At 37.6% G+C, this 26,692-nt stretch overlaps 2 protein-coding genes across 5 annotated transcripts in view; one reads left to right on the top strand and one right to left on the bottom strand.

Annotated features, from left to right (window-relative positions):
- Positions 1-529: 529 nt before the first annotated feature.
- Positions 530-13,779, bottom strand: Septin4 (septin 4). Of its 3 annotated transcripts, none has more exons than XM_074100652.1 (8): positions 12,841-13,779; positions 8,385-8,576; positions 8,014-8,272; positions 5,384-5,534; positions 3,968-4,133; positions 2,515-2,671; positions 1,459-1,543; positions 530-1,102 (listed from the first exon to the last, which is right to left on the bottom strand). In XM_074100652.1, exons 1-8 carry the CDS (start codon positions 12,848-12,850, stop codon positions 1,016-1,018), a joined length of 1,107 nt encoding a protein of 368 aa, XP_073956753.1. In that variant the 5' UTR covers positions 12,851-13,779; the 3' UTR covers positions 530-1,015. The 3 variants fall into 3 exon arrangements, with proteins under 3 accessions (XP_073956753.1, XP_073956751.1, XP_073956752.1); XM_074100650.1 differs by lacking the exon at positions 12,841-13,779 and adding an exon at positions 10,422-10,917; XM_074100651.1 differs by lacking the exon at positions 12,841-13,779 and adding an exon at positions 9,045-9,669.
- Positions 11,790-26,692, top strand: part of LOC141437347 (carboxypeptidase D-like) — a 27,313-nt gene continuing 12,410 nt past the window's right edge. Inside the window, exon 1 of one of the 2 annotated variants that reach the window (XM_074100648.1) lies at positions 11,790-12,007. The gene's annotated coding sequence lies outside the window, so the exon portion shown is untranslated. Of the gene's footprint in view, positions 12,008-24,300; positions 24,492-26,692 lie in introns of those variants that run through there. The other variant, XM_074100647.1, reaches the window with a different exon arrangement.

Here is a 26,692-nt window from a genome sequence, read left to right as displayed (position 1 = left end):
CATTTACCTTCAGAGGAATGTGTTCGGATTCGTGCGGCGTGGGAAGCGTTCGTTACAGCAGCCAACCTGAGCAAGTATGACACGGGAATGTTTGTGGGTATTTTAGCTCAGCCGGCCTCAGACATGGCGTTAATGCTTTTCAGGTTGGCTGATGTGATAAGATATGTTAGTTAATCGTCAATTGTGAGATGTACATAATTTGTTTTCTTGTTATTTAATGTTTTGCCCTATGGGCTAATGTGACAAATTTGTACGATGCCCGTTTCAAAATAAAATAAAAAACTAAAACAATGCAATAAAGGATTTGCATACATTTTTTCTGATCTAGGACAGAAAAGTCCCGCTTTGTGCTGGGTACCTATTTAGTGCGGTTATGATGAAATTAAAGCATAGTTGGAAGAAAAGAGTTTTGATCGGCTAAAGCCGATTCCGCGTCAATAGGTTTGGGGAGACCCTTAGAAGATTTCCTAAAACTCTAGTAACTACAGGTACTTTGAGATTTGGAAAAGATTTGGAGATAAAAGACATATAAAGTAAAGTATCAATTTATTGTTAATTAATACAATTACATCGATAGGTACAAAATTTAAAATTTCAGTAATATTTAAAAAAATGAATGTTAGTAATAAATAAACCTTCTCATAAATATAAAGTTAATGAGTAAATGTTCCTGTAACAAATTAGTGCACGAAATGCTTATTCAATCTTAACAAAACTTTGGTATAACAATGGTGGTCAGACAGAATAATAATATTAATTGAACTTGGTAAACCCAAATATCACTGCAACAACTTTATAGAAAGGTAGGACTAACAATAAGCTAGGAAGATTTCGTTAAATTAGGTAAGGTTTTGGACTCGAGATAATATTACTATGACCACACAAAATATGTCTAAAATCCTAAATTCATCAAGTACTTCTAAAGAGGTTCATTTCAATATTTCTTAATTAGCACTAAAGTGAGTAGGTAAGGTAAATTGTAACGCTACGCTAGAGGTACATTGCAGTCTATTATTTACACATCTATAATACTGTCATGTTTCTTGTCGGAAGCTTTGAGTTTCTCTTGCATTTGAGTGAGCATGTCTTGCATACGCCTTATCTGAAAAAAAAATAACATAAATATAATATCAAGGAAAAATTACGAAAAATAAGATAGATATATTTATTTAAGGTTTCTTAGGTAAGTTTTCTTTGTCTTCTTTTTAACTCTTTATTTCATGTGACTTTTTTTAGTAGTAATAGAAATATTTATTCATAATTCATTTATTTGCAATAAGTGAAAAATAATTGTATTTTTTAACTGATATTTTCTGGAGTTCCGGACTCCGGTACACTAAATGTAACGGGGCAATAGCGCATACGCTAGATTGTTAAGTGTAATTAAAATTAATTATCCTGTTCAAAATATAAAACGACTATAAATCATCGTAATAATTTAGTAGGTACGTTAGTTACCTCTTCGTCCTTCTGCAGCAGTAGCCTATCTGTGTCCGTTATTACTACATCGCTATTATTTCCCATTGAATCCCTCTTCAATTTGCTGTAAAAATCATGTTCAGTTATAAAAAAAAGTTAAAGATATAATAGAAATTCGAACTACAGATAAAACATTGAAGAATCCAAGGAGGAAAGACTTTGAGGAAAGATAACTTGATAGCCTTGATACGTTTTGATCTGTAGCAATGATACCTACTCTGTTTGTACTTGGTTTGTACACTTGAATTAACTAATTCATGTACCGGTACCCTTTTATTAATAAATTTCAACATGATTTCCTTGATAAAAGTATGGAATATCAACATGACATTAGTTGCACGAAGGTTCCACTCAGGTATCTTGTAGTATGTAGAGCTTATATATCCATGTAACAACTCCTATGTAAGGTAGTGATTGACTACTGTCTACTGTTGATTTTATAACAAACAAATCGCCGTGATCACAGAAATGATCGCATAATGCATACGTAATCAATTATTGTTTAGATTTCAACACTCACGTTATTCCGACTAAACAAACAAAAAGAGTGAGGACAATATTTCAGCCATAGTTGTCAAGCGTCCAGTTTACAACTGGACATACCTTTTGGCATTTATCCCTAAATTACTCTTATTTCGTATTTATGTCAGTTTTCTATTATACAATGGGATCCAACGCTTTACACTTTTGTTATGAAACTGAAGTAGGCGAGGTGCGAGATGTTATATCATGTTGATCGTCTAAATTAAATCCCAGCTCTAAATTAGGTGGTACCTACGCACAAAGATTTAGAAGTCTAGATATGCCTTCGCAGCGGGGTGTAGTGCCATCTCTTTCTGTAACGGTAATAGGCTACACTTCTTTTTATGTCATGATTAATTTGAGTGAGCTTACTCATTTTGAAGTTGACACATTTCGGCACGATCGAAGTATGGTGGTAGGGAGTATGTACCTATCTAAATTTATAGATCTTTGGGTACGCCTAAAAGTTTACAGCTAACAAATCTTTTGTTTTCAGATTGTCCAAATAATTACCCTCGCTCCCGCATGGCGTGCTGCGATATCTGTGAGATACACTGCGCGCGGAAGTTTTCGTAATGAACGTCCTGTGTCACGTCCTTCAAATCTTGCATGTGCGTGGAGATCAGCATTGTGCGCAGCTTCGTGAAGTCAGAGTGCCGCGGGTTCTCCACTGAAATAAATGTATATGTCAAATCGTCCCTCTCCCTTTCTAACGCCTGCCTCTCCCTTGCTTACGCCTGCCTCTCCTTTGCTAATGCTTGCCTCTCCCTTGCTAACACTTGCCTCTCCCTTGCTAACGTCTGCCTCTCCCTTGCTTACACCTGTCTCTCCTTTGCTAATGCCTGCCTCTCCCTTGCTAACGCTTGCCCCTCCCTTGCTACGTCTGTGTCTTCTTTGCTTACACCTGCCTCTTCCTTGTTTACTCCTGCCTCTCCTCTGCTAACGCCTGCCTCTCCCTTGCTAACGCCTGCTCTTCCTAGTTTACTCCTGCCTCTCCTTTGCTAACGCCTGCCTCTTCCTTGCTAACGCCTGCCTCTTCCTTGCTCGCGCCTCCCTCTCCCTTGCTAACGCTTTTCTCTCCCTTGCTAACGTATATCTCTCCCTTGTTAACGCTTGTTTCTCATTTGCTTGTTAAGGATATGACAGTTGTAAGCGACGAAGGGGATGAAATGTGATCTTAGCCTTGCACGGGTATATCTATTAATTAAACATCACGTATTAAGCAATACAGAAAGGTATAGTCAATTTAATTCCTGTGCCACCATGGAATAGTAATTAATGTCATTTTGAAACGGTTCTGTGGTGGCCTAGGAATCAAACTAGTTAACTGTATGTTAAGAAAAATCACAAAATAAGCCAAAGGTGGCCTTATCGCTTCAGAGCGATATATTCTAGGCAACCTTTTACAACAGAAAAAGTTCAAGAGAAGGAATATTCGTACATACATATGTAGAGTTACTTCAAAGGAAGAATCATAAAGAATCAACTTAGTTGACGAAATAAAAATGCAATTCAAATGAAACTAAAAATAAATAAATATCATGGGACACTTGACACCAATTGACCTAGTTCCAAATTAAGCAAAAAAGCACAATCTTAGTTAAAATAATCAAATCAAATACGTCCTTCCGCGCCCACGTCTTTCGTCTTTCTCCAGTCCTTCATTCACTCTATCTCCCTCATTCGATCATCTCATCCGATCAAGTCATTCAGCATACCACTCATTCCTACATATATATTTTATTTGTAATCCTGACTGAGGAAACAGAAGCTTCAGTCTTAATCCGTAACAGGAAACTACGTTATTTTAAAGCGCTTTAAGCAACTAGTACTTAAGTAGTCGGATTAACTTGAATTTTGGTAAGTGTACATGTATCAGCAAATAATGCTTGTATTATGGATGACTTTTTACATTGGATTTTATCGTCCATCTATTCTTGCCTCTGGTATAAGGACATTGGCGTACCATCGACGATGCCCCAGGGGTACTGACGGCCGCGTACGCGCTTGCCGCCCACTTCGAGTACGGTGTCGGCGGCCACCACGGCGAACGGCGCGGCTGCCTTCAGCTCGCGGTCCTGCTGCTTAAAATCTTCGTCCTCGTCACTGTCGCACTCCGGGAACTGGTATACCTGGACAAAGATTACGTCACAGGTGCATCTACGAACTAAGTGTGACAGGTTTAAAGGGCATAGCGTAATTATCACAGTCCGGAGTTTTCATAGCACGATAAGAAGAAAGCAGAACATGGAGTCGGATGCTACCAGATGTTAGACTAACGCATACATGGTGAACGGTCGTGTTGCGCTGAGAGGATGAACTCGGGCAGAGTTCGAAACGCGTCAGTGTTGTGTGGTGGCGGTGGTGATAGTCGGGTTTGCGTGACTCGTGTGTTTCCTTATAGTGTGGAGGTGGATGACCTGCATGACTTCACATTTATTGCATAGACGTAGTTACTTATCGTAAGGTCGCGGGTGAGCAAAGTATAATTGTTAAAATAAAAATAAAATAATAATTATCATGGGACATTTGACACCAATTGACCTAGTCCCAAACTAAGCAAAGCTTGTACTATGGATACTAGGCAACGGATTAAAATACTTATATAGATTAATACATATTAAACATCCAAGACCCGAGAACAAACATTCGTATTATTCATACAAATATCTGCCCCGGCCGGGAATCGAACCCGGGACCTCAAGCTTCGTAGTCAGGTTCTCTAACCACTTGGCCATCCGGTCGTCAGCGTTAGTGTTTACACTTTACAGCGAATATATCGACAAGGTTGTAAAGTGTAAACATATCTTTGACTTCGACCTTACAAGAAATAAGAATAAAATTACCTATATATAGTAAAAGTAGTAAAATCCCAATAAAAACATGCGGTAGAGGTAGAAACGTGCCAAATCTTAATTCAAATGATTTGCTTATAAAAATTGAGTGAAATTTCATAACAATCAAATCTAGGAGATAGATGTAAGAAAGAGTAAATTTTAGGTTTACAATTACAAGCATTTATCTAACATCGCCTCAGTTATTTGTTTGTTTCAATCTTTATCTTGCAAGTTAATTTTAATCGATGTCAAAGTCTATGATTATGTCGATTATGACATTGACATAAGACTGATTTTCACTTGAGCGTCACTTTTCACTACATCTAATAACACTCGTATCTATGGTGACATTGTATCATTATGCTAGACTAGTTCAGTGGGTTAAGTACTTACATGTACAGTCGGTGACAGCACCAATATCTACACAGCAACGCGTGCAGAAATATCTGATGAGACTCTATTTCTAGGGCTGGCTGATAGGACATATCAGATATTTGTGCGCGCTCCTGTAGTTAGATATTCTATGCAAAGTTTTTCATACTTACTTGTATCTGATAGTCTTCGAGGTCAGTCAGAATACGTGCCTTGAGTCGCTTGACTTCGGCAGCAGTCAGCGAGTCGGCTTTCGCTATCACCACCACGATGTTCACCTTACGATGCAATCGCTTCATCATCTCCAGATCAACTTGCCTTAAGCTACAATATAAAATAATGTATTTAGAAATTAAATACAGAATAGGTGCAGATCCAGAGAGGTGGGAGGTCATGGGGTCACGACCCCCCCCCCGCGCCTCTGGGCCCTAGGCTGAGTCTCGGACAACAGTAGATATTTTTCTAAACTCATTGATTTATATTTTTCTGCGACAAAAGAGAAGAATTGATTGTGCTATGCGAGTAATGTTATTCTACAATAACTAAGTTTCGATGTTTTTGCGATTTATTTAAAAAATTAAGATATGTATTCTGAGTGTATGTATGAACGTCTTTCGGCTGACCCCCGGCTATAAGGCAGGTTGTCTCACCGCCGGCGAGGAAACGATTGGCTATCGACTATTTTCTCGCTCAAGAACGAACAAAAGATATGAGATCCTGTGTGCGTAAAAGAGACACATATATTAATAATTGATCGCTGGCTGTTCACACTGCCGGCGAGAACTCGCTCTTACATCTTTTGTCGCAGCGACAAGAGCTATAAAACTAGCTCAGCAGCGATACTTGCTCAGTGATGTTAGCTTGGCGGCCGCCCCGCTCGAGCGAGTGGAGCGAGTAATCGCCGCCAGTCGCACTCGAACACTCGCTTACAGCCGAGCGACAAAACTACACTCGCTTTTCGCTGCTCGCCCACTCGTTTCTAGTTAGTCGCTCTACTCGCTTCTCGCTCAGCGTCGGCGGTGGGACAAATGCCTAAAACAGGATTCACCCCTGATTCCGAATACCCTTGAACGAAGTGGCAGTCTTGATTGTAAAATAATATGATACATACTTAAAGCCATGATAAAATAGTTAATGATAATGAATCATATAACGCTGTTGTCGTCAAACGGCTTGTTTAGAAATTTAAATGAGTTATCAAGTAGTATTTATTACACGCCAGCTATGTCACACTGCGATAGGCCAACGTGTCCTTACCACAGAAGGAGCACGTACCTTACGTATACTTCCGCAATGCAGCTTTTATCTGTGCTTCCCTGGCCAGTCGACCCAATTAAAAAACTTGAGTTAACTTTGACATAGTTAACTTTCGATTGCGAGGAAATAAAATAGCAACAGGGAACATTTGTTCACTTACTAGGTACCTTTATTTTCATGCATTGTAATTATACATTTCTAGTTTTATTGATTAATTTTGATGGATTTGATTGATTTTTAGTTTTATTATAAATTACAAATTATTAAAAAATATGTAGACACTTAATGAACTAAAATGGCTGTTGCGACCTGACGATAGCTAAGCTTATGCAAATAAATTACTATAATACACTAGAGCTGATTCAAAGTTATTTTTGTTTATGGCTGTTGATCTAGCCTTGGTCTTAGAAGATTTACGAGCATAAGATACAAAGTATTTTACTGTACAAGATCTAGCATAAATGAACGAGCCGTTTTACCCGAGACGTTCATATAGCTACCCGAGCCGGTAGATCGAGAGTCGGAGAGAGATCGGACGTCGAGAGGAAAATGGGTTTAATGCTCGAGTTTTACACTGCTTTTCACTTCGATTGAGAGGAAATGAAATAGCAACACGTTTTATTTTTCATGCTTTGCTATTTTTGATTGATTTTTACTTTTATATAAAATAAAAATTAATAAAAAAATATAGATTTTTTTGTGTGTGGTTGTTGATATCTGATTACCTTGGTCTTAGACGAAGATTTTACTTTGTGCACTAGAGCATAAAAAGTTATTTTAAGTCACCTAGATCCAGCATAAATACAAACTTTACGAGCATGAGAAGTGAAAAATATATTCTAAGAGAGAAAGTTCTACCGTACCCGATTGAAGGATAATGACGGTGAAAGGGTTTAATGGGCCAAATGGTAAAAGCGTTCGGTTAAATTGCTCTTTTCGAATCACTTGCCTCATTACACACAATACTGAACGCATTGTTGTTTTTCTGTTCCTCGTTCAATACGTAACACTGTAATCGCTGTTGCAACAATGCTTGATGTCTGCATTTATCTTAAAAAGGAGTAACTATAGCCATGGCCAAAACACGAACGGGCAGCTCTACCATGGCAAAGAATGATCCCTATTACTTCAACCAAGGGTCGCAGGACTCCCAGGGGCGACCATTAGCTTAGGCTTATGTTTATAGACCCATTACATTGAACAAACAAACTAACCTGAACTAAAAACATTACTTTGCTCACCTACGTCTTTATGATAGATACGTCTATGCAACAAATACGTGTTCATGCAGCTCTTCCACCTCCACACTGTAAGAACACACACAAATCACACAAAACCAACTATGACCACCACCACACTACATGACGCGTTTCGAACTCAAGCTGAGTTCATCCTCAGAGCAACCAGATGTTATGTTCACCATGCTACCAGATGTTAGGCTATGGGTTTTATTTCGCGGGTGAGCAAAGTAAATGATTTTAATTCATTGATATAACCAATGACCTCCGCAAAGTAACGCCTGATTCAATCAATGATTCAAACTAACCTGTGTGCCCAAGGCGGTACAAAATACAAGCAGCAATGCACTCTGTTGTCCTGCATGTGTCGTCTGTTCAGGCCGCTCTCGTCCGTAAAGTACTGTCGGAACTGCTCGTCGATGTACGCCGCGCAGGTTCTCCACGAGTCTTCGCAGTTTATGGCGTCCCCGAAACCCGGCGTGTCCACTATCGTTAGACGAAGCTTTACTCCGCGCTCCTCAATCTCCATCGTTTTCTTTTCTATCGTCGTTGTCTTTTCTACTCTATCTGTAACAACACATTAATTACCAATGCACTAGGGCGGTAATTTACTCCTTTAATCTAGTTGACTTCATATTCAACACAATGTGTCTGTATACCTTGAAATCTTTAGTTTTACCTGCAGCATCTGGTATTTTCCGGCCTTTGTAAAGATCTCCTAAGAACAGGCTGTTGATGAGTGTCGACTTGCCGAGGCCTGACTCGCCGACAACCATGAGCGTGAAGTCGAACCCTCTCTTAACGGACTTTCGGTGCACCTGCTCTGGCAGGGTCGCGAAACCGATGTAGTCGCGCTCGCCGCGATCACGTTCTGCAGACAATTAATTTATATAAACAAGAGCGAACAAATCTCAATTACGAACGCGTCGAAAAAATTGATCTTCATCTATTTGGGTCGCAAAACACGAGCATATTCTGAGATTATTATTGCGTCTTTAAAGTGCCAAAGAATCTATTGGCCATATATATCATATCAATACTTATACTTGGTTTGGATAGGTATTTAACTAAATGTAAACAAACTTCAGCTGCCAGATTTGGTAAATTCAAGGATTTTAAAAAACATTTTACTTATCTATCATTGTAAGTAATACAAACTAGTGTATTTAAATGCAGAAATCTAAATGTTTAGACACATAGTTTAATGGGGGAATTTCAATATTTAAAACACCAATTGACGTTGTTTTGTTTACATTTAGTTAAATACCTATCCAAACCAAGTATACAGTTTATTGGCATCCTACGAAATTCAAGTTTCTGTGTAAATTACAGCAATTACCTTTTGCAATGTCCATCCGCAATACCTTTAGCTTGTGAAACAATTTCCCCTCAACTTCTTATATGGTGCATGCTTCAGTGCGTATCTAAACATTTTAAGGTTGGCCCTCCCCTATATCAGTTTACATTAGTACATTAGTACTTATTAATAAATGTATCATACTAAACATAGGTATTAAAGCTTAGGTAGGTATTTTGGAGTTGATAAATATTATCTTAGAAATGAAAAGACAGAAGGTCGGCCTTGTAACGTCCATTCTTTCCTGGGGCAATCTAAACATACATAGTGGTTCTCTATAAGCGTGGTGCAAAAAGGAAGCGGGCCAAGCTGGGCCGCGGCGGAGTGGAACGCGACAGGTTCCCTCGAGCCCGCGCCCGCGCCGCAGGGACGCGCGTGCGCGTGCGCCTAGTATCGGGCACAACAAGCGGAAGCGACAAACGTGCCCATCAATCAGCTGCGCGGCTAATACAATTTGGTGTTATTGTCCAGTGAAATTAAGGTCACTGATGGTAATAGGCTTCAAACAATACGGCATAGTACCTATCTGTTTTATTGTTGTATGTAGCAGAATCCAAAGTTTGTAAACTCTACTTGCACCTTCTTACGATTAACGAGTACAAGCGGTACTTGACACTTTGTTTTCAGTTAATTTCATAAGATGATTAACAATAAAATTGGACAATAAACTGACTTTTTTTCTCTAAAATTCCAAAAAATGTGGATTGAATGACAAGGAAAAACTCTAAGTAGTTTTCCTGAAGGTAACTAGAACTAGATACACGTACATAAAAAGCTGATCCGGGAAAAATACATGTCATAATGGAAGAAGATGAGGTGACGAGGTGTGTGATTCAATCTGTATCCCACGGCACCAAACAATAGCATGTCTTCATTGTGTCACATCATATTTCTATTCCAAGTCTATCAAGTGCATGCTCACAAAAATCAAAGCCTATTGTATTATTGACTGACAAAGAAAGATCTATTGTTTGGGAAAGAAAATTTCTAAACAATTACAAATAGGTACGTAAGTAGTTGTTGGATGAGAGAAAACGCTTAGGCCTACTTAAATAATACCTAGGTACGTTTTGTAATAGGGGTGGGCGGCATGAATGGGATCGTTTTAGTCAGGATTTTACGGTAAGTATAGGTAAGTTTCTGTCGAATTAAATGTGGTTCGTTATCTTAGCGAATGATATGACAGCGAAAAAAGGTCACATAATATCCATTGACCCTTATTTTGAGGCCCTCTATATACCTACACATAAGATAGGTAACACATTGACTTATACTTACTTACGATACTCCGCGATTTAACTGTAATAGTTTATGGTTGATTTAGACCGGACGTTTGCAACAATGCCTGCCGTTACTTACGATTTTGAAGCGAAGTGGAGAGTTGAGATTTGTTATTTTTTTCAACATCGTTGTCTCTTTGCAAATTTATATCCTTTTTGTCTTTATCGCGTATATGAATGTTGATTATAGGGAATGAGTCACTCTTTGCCATTATTGCGATCAGTATTTTTCCGTGCCTGAGGGTTCACTCATTGAACGTTGAAATGTCCATCTAGTTCACGTATGGATAAACCTGCATAACTTTTAAGATGACGATTTTTCTCGCAACGTAAATATGATATGATTATGTTGTAGCCAAAAAAAACGCGGGAACTTTCGTTACGCACGGATGAATGGTGGAAGTGGGGAGTGTGGAACTGATTGATGTAACTTATTTCGTACGCGGCGAACGAAAATTGTCACGTAAACTCAAGAGGGCGGGAAATATAGAGGCGCGGCGCGGCGCGGGCGCAGCTCAGCAGCTTGGCGCGCGGTACCGGTGCAAGGCGCACGCGCGGACTGTGCGCCGGCCCGGCCGCGCGCGCATCAGCCCGAATGTTTTAAATTGCGTCACCCGTTAGCTAACTAACCAGCTAGCTAAAAAAAATACGATAAAATATGTTTTCCTCTAATTTGACAAAAAACTGCGATGACAGTCATGTTGACTAATATTAACGCGCGATAAGCTAACGCTGGCTCACACGTAGATAAAGCTTAAAAGTTCAGTTTAAAAAAAAAGCGCAAATATGTTTTACGGAAAAAAATCGGCTTGTTCGTAAAAAAAATGTCAAAGGCGTCTTACGTTAATATGAACTGTGTTTATATCAGATGCAACAAAGTTATGTTTAGGAGGCTCAACAAAAACGTCTTCCAGTTCTAAATTAGAACGCATTCCCTTTAAAGCGGACACTGCATTTCGAAAGCACGCAAAACACCGGGACGTCTGTGAGGAAATGACATAAAACTAGATTTTATAGGAATATAAATCACTTTAGTATCTAAATATGACGCTGAACATAACAATATCCTGTAAATCTTATTTGAAGGATATTAAATTACTGATGAACTGAAAAATGTTTAAGCACTCAAATAAAAATATATAAATACAGGACTTGCATCGCCTACGACCGTGGACAAATAATGATAACATTAAAATTCGATGTACCTATCTACTTATTATATGATTGCAATAATTTTGAAGTAATTCAGTTAGTATAACTGAGAAAAGGTTCCATGCCTTCCGAATTCGTGATTTCAATTCTGCATTTGTGTCTACACCTTTTAATTCATTTTAGCGAAGCAAAAGAGCGCCAAATGAACTGTAGACGCCGCAAGCGCGGTAAATACTTCAAAGATAATTCTTATCTTCTACAAAACCTACATTACACCTGCCAGCTTGAGCAACTCCATTTTCTAGATACCAACTAGCGTTACTTCACTTTGCTTTCCATCGTCATAACTCATGAAGGTATATAATTAATGACAGAAGTAGGCCAAATAAAGGTTTAGGCAGCTACCAAATAATGCTAGTTCAAGTTTATCACTATTTTCTGTTGAGTGCAAGATGCTGCGCACCGCGGTTTCCGGTGACGCAAGCCGTTTCTCATGCATAGAGCCGAGCACAGGTATGTTACAAGTATGTTGTATTATCTAGTGCTCTCATTTCTGCTTTATAGATCAACGCCTACGCTCGTCGGATTTATCTCGTGACCCTAACCCGCGGGTAATTGGGAAAGAGGCGTATCTTAGAAGTCAGTTAACTGACTTAAGCAAGCGTTTCTTTGATACAGTTCCTGCCTACAAAAATGGGTGAACATTTTGTTGGTCAGAGTTCGCGAGATGTTTTGGTTTTGTGTAGTAGGCAAGGTAACATAAAAGCGATGACAATAATTCAATTTTTTCGCATGATTGATTGCTTTTATTTGTTTAATTTCTCTACTATTACTACTAAAGTAGACATTCCGAGTGCTGGTCACTATTCGAGTAATTGGCATCTTTAAATTTATGTCATTCCATTATCAACAAAGGTAACAGCAAAGTGTCATCTATTGGGCATTAGTATGTGAAACACTAAATCATTTAAGTACCATACTAAAAATAGGTAGGGGAGACCAGGGACAAAAGTAACATTTGGCATTTGTGCTCCGATTACTCGCTATTTATTATGTATTTGCTCAAATGAATAGGTACCTATAGCTATATAAAACTTTTGTTTATACTCTATATATATGCGTCCATTTTTATTAAATAAAGTTAGATTTTTTATAGTTTTAAATTTGAGTCTGGTACAATTTTAGTTGTTTTACGAATGAAACATTGATTTCTAGGAGTTTTTATTTCTTTTAGTGCATGTTTGAGATATTACGTTTTGTTGAATTATCATTTTTATGTTCTTAATGAATGAAAAAGTAATGGCTAAAAATAATTTGGCTAAAATGCAGAGTGAAACTTTACTTACCAGTCGCCATCCTGTTATAACTTGAAAATTGCTAATATTTGTAGGTACTAAAGGTACGGTATAGAAAATTCAATAAATTTTCATAATTTTGCTTTCAATTTCTTCAAAATGTGCGTCTTCATCATTACAATTTTCTTAATTCTGTGTATTATTGATTCACACATTTTTTAACAGTTTACGAAACCGATCGATCGATTTCACACAACTGGTCACTGCTGGGCAGCCAGTCCATGATCCACTAGTCGACTCTCGTTGTCTTCGTCCATGGCGATTATAATTTATTTCGATAAATTTCTTTATTATTTTTCACCAAAACAGAACTGCAGTCGAGGATAGTATCAAACATTATCTACACTACACTACACATCTAAAACGATAGCGAAATAAAAGTCGCGCGACACCTAACTAAATATCACGATGCTAATCCTAAAATTTGTATACTTAATCAAAAAACAGTAGAAAATCCGAGAAAATAAAATCACATTGTTTGTGCGCCGTTCTGTGCGTGTTGCGTTACGTAATGTGAGGGCCGGGTCTCGGTCCGGGCGCCCCAGCGGCCGCCGGCGGCGCGCGCAGCCCCCGCGCGGTCGATACGCGCGCCCTCGCGCCCACCTCGCGCCCTCGCCGCCGAGCACCGCCCCACGGCGCCTGCGCGGATTCTCGCGCCCTTCTGCGTGCTCCACATGCTTCTATGTGTATTTTTCCTTGCCCCAGATGCACTGTACCTTGTAGATACGCCCTAGTAAGATTCAAGGTCATCCCATGGCCGATTGTTGGATAGGTTCTTCATATACTAGGCCCTTTGTTTTGAGGTCTCATTTTATATTTGAATATTCTTGGCTAGTCACATCTGTAAAGTTTTAAACTTCCGTGATTTTCACTCATAGTTCATAGTCAAAATGTACCTACCACAAACAGGACTTATCACGCTAAAACACACGATTAATAATTACCTAGACGGTAGTCACATCTATATCTATATCTTCTATTCTATTCTATACATATAATAAACCTGTAGAAAGTCGGTGTTAGTACATTGGAAATATTTGAGAAAAACTGTTACTAGGGGCCTATACTAGCGTAATAGAACTCAAAACAATGATTTTTAGAATTATTATCTGTTTGTCTGTTTATCTGTTCGTCTGTTTGTCTGTTTGCCTGTGCGTTTGCACACGCTAATCTCAGAAACCACTAAACGTAGGAGGACGCGGTTTTCACTGATGTTTTGTCCTTGCTTTGGATAACCATTTAGTGTTTGTTTCATTCCAATCGGTTCACAAATAAATAAGATGTCAATTAAAAAAAACGTCTAACACTTATCAAAGAAATCGTTGTTGATTTCGTGAAAACTTCGGTTATCTTTTAAAATTTTGATTGATTTTGATTGAGCCTGTAAAATGATTCAGGGATATAAAATTCGCTAAATTGATAGTTCGTAGAAATTATTTTCCAACGTAAGATGAGCTGACAACAATATGGTCGACCATAATAAATAGGGTTCATCTTAAGTTGGACATGTTCATGTGAGTTAGGTAAATAGGTACACAGAGACGCGCTGCCTAACATGGTATCAGAATTTAATATTTTAGAATTTGATTGATTTCAAGGTATCTATAATATAAAAGTGAACCGCTAGAACGGGAAGAAAAACGAGACAGAGCATGATGGCGCTCTGTTGTAGCCATTTTGACAAGTTTCTCCCAAACAAGGCATTATTTCTCTAGAATTTAAAGCAATTCGATTCTTTGACCTTGGGAATCGCGAAAAACTTGAGAAAATATGATATTGGGTGGGTACATTTTGTATATTAAGCAAAATAAAATCGCAAGCTCGAATTTAGAGCTAAAAACGAGCGATTTATTATTTATGCCAGTGTTGCCATTCAGGGAAAAAGAAATCTATTCATTATCCTGCATTGCAGTCTGTAAAGCTCTTTACCCCTTCATTGCCGCGCGCCAGATTACGCTGAGCTTAGAGTCATGAAATTTGATATGAAGATAGCTGGATGTCTGAAATAAGACATAGGCTACTTTTATTCCAATATTCCCACGGGATAGTTGTTCTTAACACCTCAATGAAGATTACGATATAAGTTTTGGGATTTCCCAGGGGAATTTTGTAAAATCCCGGAATTTCAATTAAAACGATCGAATAGTTTACGCGTGCGAAGCTGCGGGTAAACTCTAGTACCATTTAGAAAACTGTGACTGGCCGATATCTGTCAGTATAATATTTGCGAAAAACTGTTACAATGGTAAATATTAAGCGCAATAGAACCTAAAACAATGATTTTTAAATTGTCTGTTTGTCAGTTTGTTTGTTTGTGCGTTTGCTCACGCTAATCCCAGGAACAGCTTTAACCGACGTGGATGTGGTTTTCATTGATGTATTATAGTCGACGCCATAATTCGTGAGACTAAATTGACAAGTCAATGACAGTTAAAGGGTTGCCAGGGTTCGACGAAATTAAATAGTGATGTAGCCGATATCGATATTCAGTGTCGATTTGACTAAATGGTGTGCTAAGTGGCATTTTTTTTGTACAATTTCGGGAATATTGTTCTTGCATTGTCACTTTCATGGAGAAAAACGAGATCTTTAGAATAGATGAACTACTAAATACCTACTTGTTTTTGTAAGGTTCTTAAGTATTAGGGTGGGAATTCGCAAGTACTTTGGGCAAGGGAAGAAAAACTGGTAGATATTATTTTTTATAAGTAGTATTTATTAAGTTCATTAATAATTTATTCTCATTAAAAATTTGACATTCATTTACATGAGAGCTTAATACTTAACGTACGTAACACTTAGTAACAAACAGCAAACTCAACAAGAAAGTCAACAATAACAACGAAAAATTAACCAACAAAACAAAAACGTAACAGATATAACGCACACAGTGAGCACGAGGTGCAGAAAACCTCGAAATACATTCGAACACTCCGGGAAATGGAAGCCGAATGGGTAACAAAAGTTGTTATAGGTACGAATTAGGGAAGCACGTTACCATTCGATTTTTATGAAGATCGATTTAGCGATGGATACGATCTAGCGATTTTTTTAATCGATTTATTTCAATATAATCTTCAACCGATTCGATTCGGAAGTAAGGTGAACTGTATTCTTTAAATCGTGTTCACAGACAATGTATTAATTTGTTATGATATAATAAGTACCTACTTATTGAATATTAATTATCTCAAATTTTTAATAAAGACAATAAAGCCATATTACTAGTCCGCATTGTTTATGTTACTAAGCGAAGCAAATAGATACATAAAAATTATGAAACATGATGCGGGTACTTAAAAAGGTCTGCATTGATTTGAATCATAGCTAAATTGTATTTATCTTACATTGTTTATGCCGTACGTATCGTCTTGTGTGAATAACAATTTTATTTTATTATGATTATTATACCGATGGCTCCAACGATTAAATCAATGTGTGGTCAGATTAAAATAAATACATATTTTGATACGATATTTGTGAGATCGATTCAAGAGCATGCGATCCGATCCGTGAATAGTTTCATAGGCTTAAGATCCATTACGATTCAAAGTGAAAAATCGACGAATGCCCCGCACCGCCCCTGGCCCTATAATACTACGAAGTGTATAAAATTCGAACTTCGTATCTTGCCGTCCTGCTGACGTTAATGTTATTTAATACGAGAGTGAGAGGGGCGGTACGATACGAACTTCGATTTTAGAATTTCGTAGTAGTCCCCCTGCCCCTGCCAATCGCGACACATTACCGGTGGCAAAATGGCTTCTCTTCTGAAGATAATGATGAAACTATTACTTCGGTTAGCGCACTGCGCACTTGGGGACGGCAATGATATCATGCGCAAATAAAATAAATAAAGCGGATTTAAGGTGAGGCTAATCAAAACAATAAATGAAATAATTGTCGTTGGTTCGTATTTGCACTTCTTACAATTATATCTTACATTGCAAAGTAAATTATTAAACTAATTTGATATTGTCACCGTAAATAATGGATAAATATCACTAGAAGCCAATGCCGTAATGTTTTATTATATCGACACGAACAGCACTACCCTTACTGTGGCAGCACTTGTGCACAATGAATTGTCAATTTAGTCTCACGAATTATGGCGTCGAATCGTAATAGCGTAATCGGTTCTCAGGTAAAAAAGATACGTCAGTATAGGTAAAGAATTTCAAAGAACACTTTTGACACAATTACTGTTAGTTTAACGTTGGCCGGCCTCCCACCAGGTGGACGGACGACATTGCAAGAGTTGTAGGTAACCGGTGGATGCAAGTGGTGAGTTGTCGTTCATTCTGGGTTCTAAGGGAGGCCTTTGTTCAACAGTGGACGTCCTGCTGTCTGGCTGATGATGATGATGAATATGATGATACTGTTAGTTTAGGTACCTGAAGCTTTGGTTAACTATATAACCTTTTTGTTAATACAAAAGTAAAAAAAAAGTAGGGAAAGAAATACATAACTGGATGGCAAACGAGCAAGTGGGTCTCCTGATGGTAAGAGATCACCACCGCCCATAAACATCTGCAACACCAGGGGTATTGCAGATGCGTTGCCAACCTAGAGGCCTAAGATGGGATACCTCAAGTGCCAGTAAATTTCACCGGCTGTCTTACTCTCCACGCCGAAACACAACAGTGCAAGCACTGCTGCTTCACGGCAGGATTAGCGAGCAAGATGGTGGTAGCAATCCGGGCGGACCTTGCACAAGGTTACCACCTGCATAGGTGTTACCATAGCCACGACTCTCTCATTGAAGTAACATATCAAGAGTTCGCAGTCATCACAAAATATACGCACACCTGTTTCCGTCCACGCCATCTAGTGCAGTCCCTTTTGGAATCCTGAACTGCTTCTTCAGCCACTCCGCTCACGCGGTGTTTGATCGTAGTGACAGACAACTCAAAACAAGACAGCCACTTTACGCACGTTCCACAGATCGCCGAATTCTGGCCCTACCTTCTAGGTAGGCTGGTGCCAAGAGTGTCCGTAAGGCCCTAGTTTCTCTGTCCACCCGCTACCGGTGCCCGACCCGTGTCCGCGACTGAATTTATTGTTCGGGAATGTTTGAGGGTGGTTTCTCTGAAACGTCACCGGCAGCGGGTAGGCACCTTAATTCGACGCTCATCCAGACGCCGCCGGTCGCGTGTGACGGGAGAAACCAGGGCCTTAATGATAATAGGTTACAATAAAGCCGTTGAAAAGCCACCAACCCGTCATGCGGTAGAAAAGCATATCTTTTGTAAGCTGCTAGGCAGTCAAAACAATAACTGACTGAGATAAATCTAAGTCCACGCGGACGAAGTCGCGGGCACCGCTAGTAAGTAATATAATAATACAAATTTCAGAATGTTTAGGATACAGTCACGATGATATCACTTTGAAATAATTTTATGCATGTGCCTGTTGGTTTCTCGTTGCCTAGACGCCCACACTTTAATTCGTGAGGAAGATCAAAATAATAATCAAGAAGTTAATAGGCAAATTAGAGTAGAGCTACTCTACCTCTAATGTAGAGTAAATAGGTCAGACCAGATTAATGATTTACGAAACATGTGTACCTAGGTACAGTCAAGGGCATTAAGTAATATTATAGGAAACTTTAGTAGCTTAATTTATTTAATGTTTATATTAATAATTATATTTTAGAAATCTATATACTTACTTGAACAATTTTGTTCTTACGAAACACAAAGAATATAAGCAACTCCTTTTCCAAAATTTATAAATGATTGGAGCTGAGGTAGAAAATGATATTAGTGCCCGTGATTTATTATTTTTTCTATTAAAAGTAAAGATACCTACAGTCACTGTATTTCTGTAACAGAGGTGCATCAAGCGCCTGTTCCAAATTAATAGCTACTTGCTTCAAAGAAAATTTGTCTTCTTTGTTTTATCATCTATCTTATATCTTAATATATAGTAAAAACCGGCCAAGAGCGTGTCGTAGACTCCCAGGATAGGGTTCCGTAGCCATTACGAAAAAAACAAATAATATTTTTCTAAGGATTTCGTATTGTGTACTGAATCAAAATCAAAATCATTTATTTTCTAACAATGTGTTTACAGTCGTTGACGAATCCTCCTTTTAAGTTTAACACTTGTATTAGGAGGTATTCGCTCTTTCGTACAAGGTCGTGATTATGCTAAAAAATAAATTGTAGAGTTAAATTAATTACAACTAGACAATAAACTAGAAACATTACAATAGTAGATGTTTGTGTTTAGTGTGGATAGATTAAGGTAGTAATAGTAATTTATATATATATTGATGAACCTTCCAAGTTTAGGTATATTTTATACCTTAGGCTGCTATTTACTCTGAAACTACTAATAATTCTCAAGCAAACTTAGCCGTTCTAGTTTTCCTTGTAAGTTACCATCCTGGATTTTTTCAAATTTTTTCACCCCCAGTTTAGATTTTTTTCATTTTATTCGTTCTCTGTATTCTGTTTGGAACGAGAAAGACGCTGATATTTTTAAAATTACGCTACGATTATTAATTATTTTATTACAATTTTTTAAGATGTGCTTATTCTAAAAGGGCATAATTCCAAAACTACCACACAATATGATCCATTACTTTTGTCTAGCTAGTCTCTATTAAAAAAAAAGATCACGTAAATGAGAAATCTGACGTAGACTTAGGACGTAGACGTTGTCAAAATTATGACAGCTCCATTTTCTGGTGAAAAAGGCAAAGGCAGCATTTCTATTCTGTGGTAGTGTTGGCAAATTCAGATATATTTTTTCAATTTTTTATATTTTTTTAAATATCGAGAAATAAATTATAATAAATATTTTCCCATGCTCAGGAGGGAAAACTCTTTCGATTCCTGTAGTAATTTACAGGTGTTAAAAAAATGAAATCTTGTCAATTATGATGATTATGAGTTTCAATCGTTAGTGTTAAAAAATATGAAGAGTGATCGTCATGATGTCAAATGGTATGAGATCATTTTCGGACTTCCAATAATAGGACCATAAAAGTTATGTGTAAAAATGCGCACCTAACTGTGACAGTACCGTCCGCAAAAAATATATCGCAATAAATGTGAGTTTTTTTGGCAAAATCTTGATCGCAATTTAATTTTAATAGTTATGGGTCTTCAAAAATATACTTCCTCATTTTTCAGCCTCAATTAAGTATTTCCGAGCTCACAGCTGCGAAATTCAATATAAGTTCTGGTCGGTCACGTTATGATGACCCGGATACAAGTTTGAGCCTTAGGGAAATCAGCGCTGCTATTTTAAGCCGTAAGAGGCCCTGGAGTAAAGTTGCCTAATTTGGCTATAAATTTAGTATCTCAGAAAATCCTGTTTGGTAATTGGGATGACATGAAAATCTAGATGTGGCCGCCGATCGCAAAATCCGCCAGATCATGAAATTCCTAGGCATATAATGAAAAGCCGCTATTTCATGAATTGACTAGCTAACAACACCCGTCTTATTTACAGTATACGGCCAAAGTTACAAAAATATGTATAAGTACCTACACGACTTTATTGACTTAACTTAAGGTCGTTGTATACATTATTTTGTAACTTTGGCTGTATCGATATCTTTGTAGTTGACTGTACCATATACCTACATTTGATAGCACATAGCGTAAATAATTAATAACTGAACTTGGTCCTAGCGCTTCGCCGGCCGCTGCTACGGCGCTTTCGGGCGTTCATGACACAATATTATATACCTACGCTAAAGTGAGGTTGAAAAATATCGGAAGGAAACGTATTTTATTTATGTACAATATATATTTTTTTTTATTCGACTGGATGGCAAACGAAAACTAAATAATAAAACGGCCAAGAGTGTGTCTGACACGGCCAAGATAGGCTTTCGTAGCCATTACGAATTAACATCAAGCATTTCCGTTCCAAAAAAATGGGCAGAATCAAGAATAATTCTTCTATATAAAAAAGGCGACCCAGCCGATATCAACAATTACAGAACAATTAGTCTACTCCCTGTAATATACAAACTATTCTCAATGTGCCTGGTATGACAACATCCATACATTAGAACAATTCATTGAGAAACACCAGGAATTTAATTGCCCACTCTACTTAGCATATATCGATTACGCGAAGGCATCCGACTCCATACCGCACGAGAGCATCTGGCAAGCGCTAAAACAACAAAGCATTCCAAATACGTCATTCATCCCAGCCTATATACGTCCCACTGCTGCTCAGAACAAGAGGGCTTGGGCCATAGTTCCCACGCGGGCCCAGTGCGGATTGGGAACTTCACACACACCATTGAATTGCTTCGCAGGTTTGTGCGGGTTTTTCCTCACGATGTTGTCCTTCACCGCAAAGCTCGTGGTAAATTTCAAATGTAATATAATGTACATTAATATAATAAAAGACATACATAGAAAAAGCATAAGCCGGGTAAAACTTGATAGAATGGGACCCATAATAAATATAAATAAACGGGTTAAACAGGGGCAGGGGATCCACTTTCTACAAAAAACATTTTATAGCGGTCCTACAAAACATAATGAAAGATTTAAAATGGGAACGGACAAGACTCTATGGATGGAAAATACCTATCTAATCTTAGATTTGCAAACGACATAGTTAGTATTGTTTTCAAAAACACCAACACAATTACAAGAAATGATCGAAGAACTATGTAGAGCAAGTGAAAATGTTGGGCTGCATCTGAACGCTACAAAAACAAAAGTTGCTTCAACCAGATCCCAGGTTCCTATATCGGTCAATCAGACTCCGCTGGAATATATAGGTAACTACATATATCCGGGAAAACAAATGTCTTTCAAAAACTAAAGACGCATCGATGAAGTGGAAAGGAGTATAAACTTGTATTAATCCTTATCCAAATAAATAATTTTATATTCAAGACGGTTTCAATACCTGTAGATTACTTTTTGAATTATTCAAATCGGACATTCCATTCAAAAGATATCACGAAATTAAAAATATTAATCTAACCAAAAAATGCATTTACTCTACGTTGACGCGCCCCGGCTTCGTGCGTGTCGGGTGCTCGGGTGTAGTTTTTTGAAAATTGAGCTGAAAAATGTGTTTGAAGTTCCCTTGATTGGAGACCTTTTTAGAGTTCTGTGCCCAAAGGGTAATAAAAACGGGACCCTATTACTAAGACTCCACTGTCCGTCTGTCTGTCTGTCACTAGGCAGTATCTCATGAAGCGTGATAGCTGGACAGTTGAAACTTTCACACATGTTGTATTTCTATTGCCGCTATAACAACAAATACTAAAAACAGAACAAAAAAATGTTTAAGGGGGGCTCCCATACAACAAACGTGATTTTTATTGCTCGATATTAATAACGGCGACAGGTAGTTGCTTGAAATATTCAAAGAATATTTATTTGTAGAAATGTACTTTAAAAATAAATACTTAAATTAAAATAAAATTAATATTTAAGGTGGGCTCCCATACAGCAAACGTGGTTGTTTTTGCCGTTTTATGCTAATGTCTAATGTTGTATAGGCACGGAACCCTTCGGACGAGAGTCCGACTCGCACTTGCCCGTTTTTTAGGGTTCCGTAGCCAAAATGGCAAAAACGGAACCCTTATACCTGGTGTGGCCTGGAATATGAGCAAATAATTAAAACATAGATCATACTCGTCAAAATGAACAACAATACAATAAATACAAATATTCTTTATTGATCACCAAATAAGCAGTACTTACAGACATTACAAAAATAGAAAAATTCAGGTAGACAATAGGCGGTTTTATTGCTAAAAAGCATTAGTTCAGCGACTTGAAAAATAAATTAGTTTTTTAATTTTTATTACACTAAAGTTTATTCGAAGAAGCAATGTTAAGCAAAATGCTTGATGTTTGTAGCATGACAGGCGACGTCAGATTGTGTTCTAGGATGGCGTACATTGATTGCAGTATTTAATTTGTATGAAAAAAGGAAAATCTAAAGACTCCATTATTTTTAAAAGTCGTTAAACTAATGTTGTTTAGTTTGACGATTATGATCTATTTTTTAATTATTTGCTCGTATTACAGGCCACACCCGGTAGTTTCGCCATGTCTGTCTGTCTGTCCGTCCGCGGCTTTGCTCAGGGACTATCAATATATAGCGTGGAGGTATTTTAAAACCATTAGGGGTTTGCTAAGACGATTTTTCGATTCAGTGATTTGTTTGCGAAATATTCAACTTTAAAGTGAAAAAAATCATTCAAATCGAGCTTCCCTCCCGTCCCCCCTCTAAAATCTAAACCGGTGGGTGGAAAAATTAAAAAAAAATCAGGATGGTAGTAAGTATATCAAACTTTCAAGGAAAACTATAACGGCTAAGTTTGCTTGAGAATTATTAGTAGTTTAAGAGTAAATAGCAGCCTAAGGTATAAAATATACCTAAACTTGGAATATTCCGTACAAAATACGAAGTCCTTAGAAAAATATTACTTAATTTTTTCGTAATGGCTACGGAACCCTATTTCGGGCGTGTCCGACACGCTCTTGGCCGGTTTTTTTTTTTACTTTGCCCGTGCGAAGCAGGGGCGGGTCGCTAGTAGTTTATAAATTTCTGTTAAGTAGGTAAGTAACCAAGGGTTTGCCAGGGAAAAATCGAACCTGTGGGTAAAACACTTGTAGTCGAATACACTCTCGAAATAAGTGCGGGGCATGTGTAGTGTAGGTAATGTTTTAATAGAGCTGAACAGGTTAAGTTTAGGTAAATTATCGGGCTCCTATATTACAGTACCTAAATTAAGTTTTACACAGGTATACGTCCGAGTATAAAGGAGAAAAGTTTAAAGATAGGACGTACCTACTTACTTAATTAAATTCTATCCGAAATGTTCCAACCTTATGAAAACTCTTATGAGAATATCCAGGATAGGATAGTCGGCTCAAATTACAATGCTATGATTTTCTATTTGAACATGTCTTTTTAGTTCTAATCATTTTACTGCTATCAATAATTTTCCATTTATTTATCTACTTTCAAGCTATTGGTTGGTTATTTATTTTATGCAATTACAGATTTAAATCGCAAGAGTCATTTATCTATCAAGTACAATAGTAGAGTTGACAGCACGCTGTAGCGGTCCCTTACATCAAGTTATTTAATATTTCAATAAAGTTTCACTTCAGAGTTTTCACTTCTTACACCAGATAGATGGGAAATATTGAATATCGAGTAGTTACAAAGAAACTCTATCCGCGGGAAAAGTGAGGCGGTATCAGGTCCTACGTCACGGCGGTACCTTCTGGATAATATTTATGAAATTCAACCTTGTTGTGTTGTCTATAGAATAGAAGGTACAAGTCAACAAGAGCCTACGCTACGTGTGTGCTAGCTGATTTTGTCGGAATTAGAATAGGACTTTATGAGATGGTGATAGAAGTGTGTATAGCGGGTGTTTCAGGCTGAGAGAAAGCACTTTCCGGTTGTATGACGGGTTGTATGACGCAGATGAGGCTGTGCTCAGTCTCAGCTCAGTCACGGCGCGGCGCCAGTCGAGCGGACATCGCCTGCACGCGAGGTCTTTACCCCTCCCGAAAGGTTTTCATTTTACGATAACGTCTTCGCGATATCAAATTGTTGTGCCAAAGGTGACAAACAAATGACGACGGCGCTAAGTTCCATTTAGCCCAAGTACTATAAGTTTAGAGGTGAGTTTCATTTATTTGTCGTGTACTTAAAGTTTGAACAGTAAATTTAATTCACAACTTAAGTTTACAAAGTTAGTGCTTCTTTATGTAGTAAGAAAATATCATTAAGTACTTAGTTACTTTGGACGTTGCCATGCTTTAAATTATTTTTAAATATATGAAACCGTAGATAGTTATTTTAATGAACAAAGGCCGACCTTTTAAAATTATCTTTTACTTGACACTGGCAGAATTGTCCTCGAATTAAACGAGTAAAATAAAAATAAAACTAACAAACTAATATTAATACCAACATGAGTTTTTTATGCGTAGGCCGAGTTAGAATTAATTGAAGTTAAATTATCAATATCTGTCTTTTAAGCTATTTTTAAGTACATACCATATGTTACAAATCGCATCAAGCGTAAATTCATTACAACTTATCCATTTAGTGTCCTACATAGAATTTACATAGTACAATCACATGCATAAAATAAAATGTGCTCAACTTTCACGGAACAAAAAAGAGAACCGCATTGTTTTTAAATGAGTGAGTAGGTCTCTGACTGCCTGCGTGCTGTGCAATTTATAAATTAACGACTGGGAATACCAAATCAGTAAAGTCAAAAGTCACTGATAAACAATCTGCACTGTGCACTGTAGGTACGCGCATTCAATTAAATTACCTGTGAGAATAAGTTACATTATCAGCTGGTCCGTTAGGCATATTGTATACAGCTCGACATGCCAAGATAAATACCTATTATTAACCTCTGGCTAGCAAAACGAAACTTTTAAGAGTAACAGAATGAGATAATTAGTAACCGATCTCTACATATATCGACTGTTTGAAAACGAAAGTTGCAAGCGTTAGCGGGACTATGCTAATAGGGTTAACGTGCCGATATGTCGAACGGAAGGAAAGTTGACAAAACCAGATATTTCTGTAACAGTTCCCAGGAGTTTTCATAATTAAAATGATACGACAAATTAAATGTTTGTCATACGTTGGACTCTCTTTTTAAAAGCTTTATTTAACTTGCTATGTAAGTATATGTATCTATGTATGAACAAGTCAGATTTAATTAAAAGTTAGCATACTACTTATGTAAAACTGGTGACAATACAATAATAATCTGAGACTGATATTCTGATAGATCGACCAGGATCGTCTCAGCGTCCGCAGGACGGAACTCCTCATGGTTAAAGGCATCGACATGAAATTTGGTACATACGTGGTATGGAGAATTGTACAGCGCCTCTACAAATAATTTACGCCGTCGCTTTCGAGTACGGTCACTGTAAACTCATGGTAGTGGTACAGTTAATAAAATGTGCAGTCAGCAAAAAAAGCCTGCATTTTTTTTAACAAAAACTTATTTTGTACATAATAGCAATAAATAATAAATAAACGAGACACTTGACACCAATTGACCTATAGTCCCAAAGTAAGCAAAGCTTGTGTTATGAATACCAGGAAACGGATAAACCTAGGGCAGAAATACCGCTTGTAGCCACTGTACCGTTTATGGCCATTTATTGTTTAAATATACAATATAAACTTTATTCATTTCAGTATAAACAGATTAAATAGATAGATACATACTTAAATACATATTAAGCATCCAAGACTGGAGACCAATCATTCGTATTATTCATACAAATATCTGTAATTCTACCTCGATCGGTGATCGAACCCGGGACGGGACCTCAAGCTATCTATCTGGTCGTCAAATATAGAAAGAAAAGAAAGAAAGAAAGAAGACATATATTCACTTACACAGAAGACACACATATACAGCAAAATTAACACAAATAAAATAAAAAAATACAGAAAAACACATGAAAACATAACTATAACATAACTAAATATGACTATTTATTTTATTGAATGTGTTTGCAATCCGTTGAATGTAATCAAAAGCGCCACCTGCTTAGGCACATGCTCAGGGCACATGTATTTATCTAAATTACTTGGACCCACGCTCGTATATATAAGCATAGTCTTCGTATTTACCTGCCTGGTTTTTGCAAGAGTTGATGCATGTCTATTGGGGTTTTGTACCTACTCGAAGGGTGTCAAACGCGACCCTATTAAAGTCGCTACATTATCGCCGTTTGTCCATCACAGGACTGCATCCCAACTAATTGTACAGTCGAGTTCATAAACTTGTGAGCAAAAATTGTATTAAAAATATCTGAACACGCTTCTACGCCGTTAA

The sequence above is a fragment of the Choristoneura fumiferana genome, chromosome 17 (assembly GCF_025370935.1).
Source record: "Choristoneura fumiferana chromosome 17, NRCan_CFum_1, whole genome shotgun sequence".
NCBI classification, from domain to species: Eukaryota; Metazoa; Arthropoda; class Insecta; order Lepidoptera; family Tortricidae; genus Choristoneura; species Choristoneura fumiferana.
This window is presented reverse-complemented; position numbering and strand designations above follow the sequence as displayed.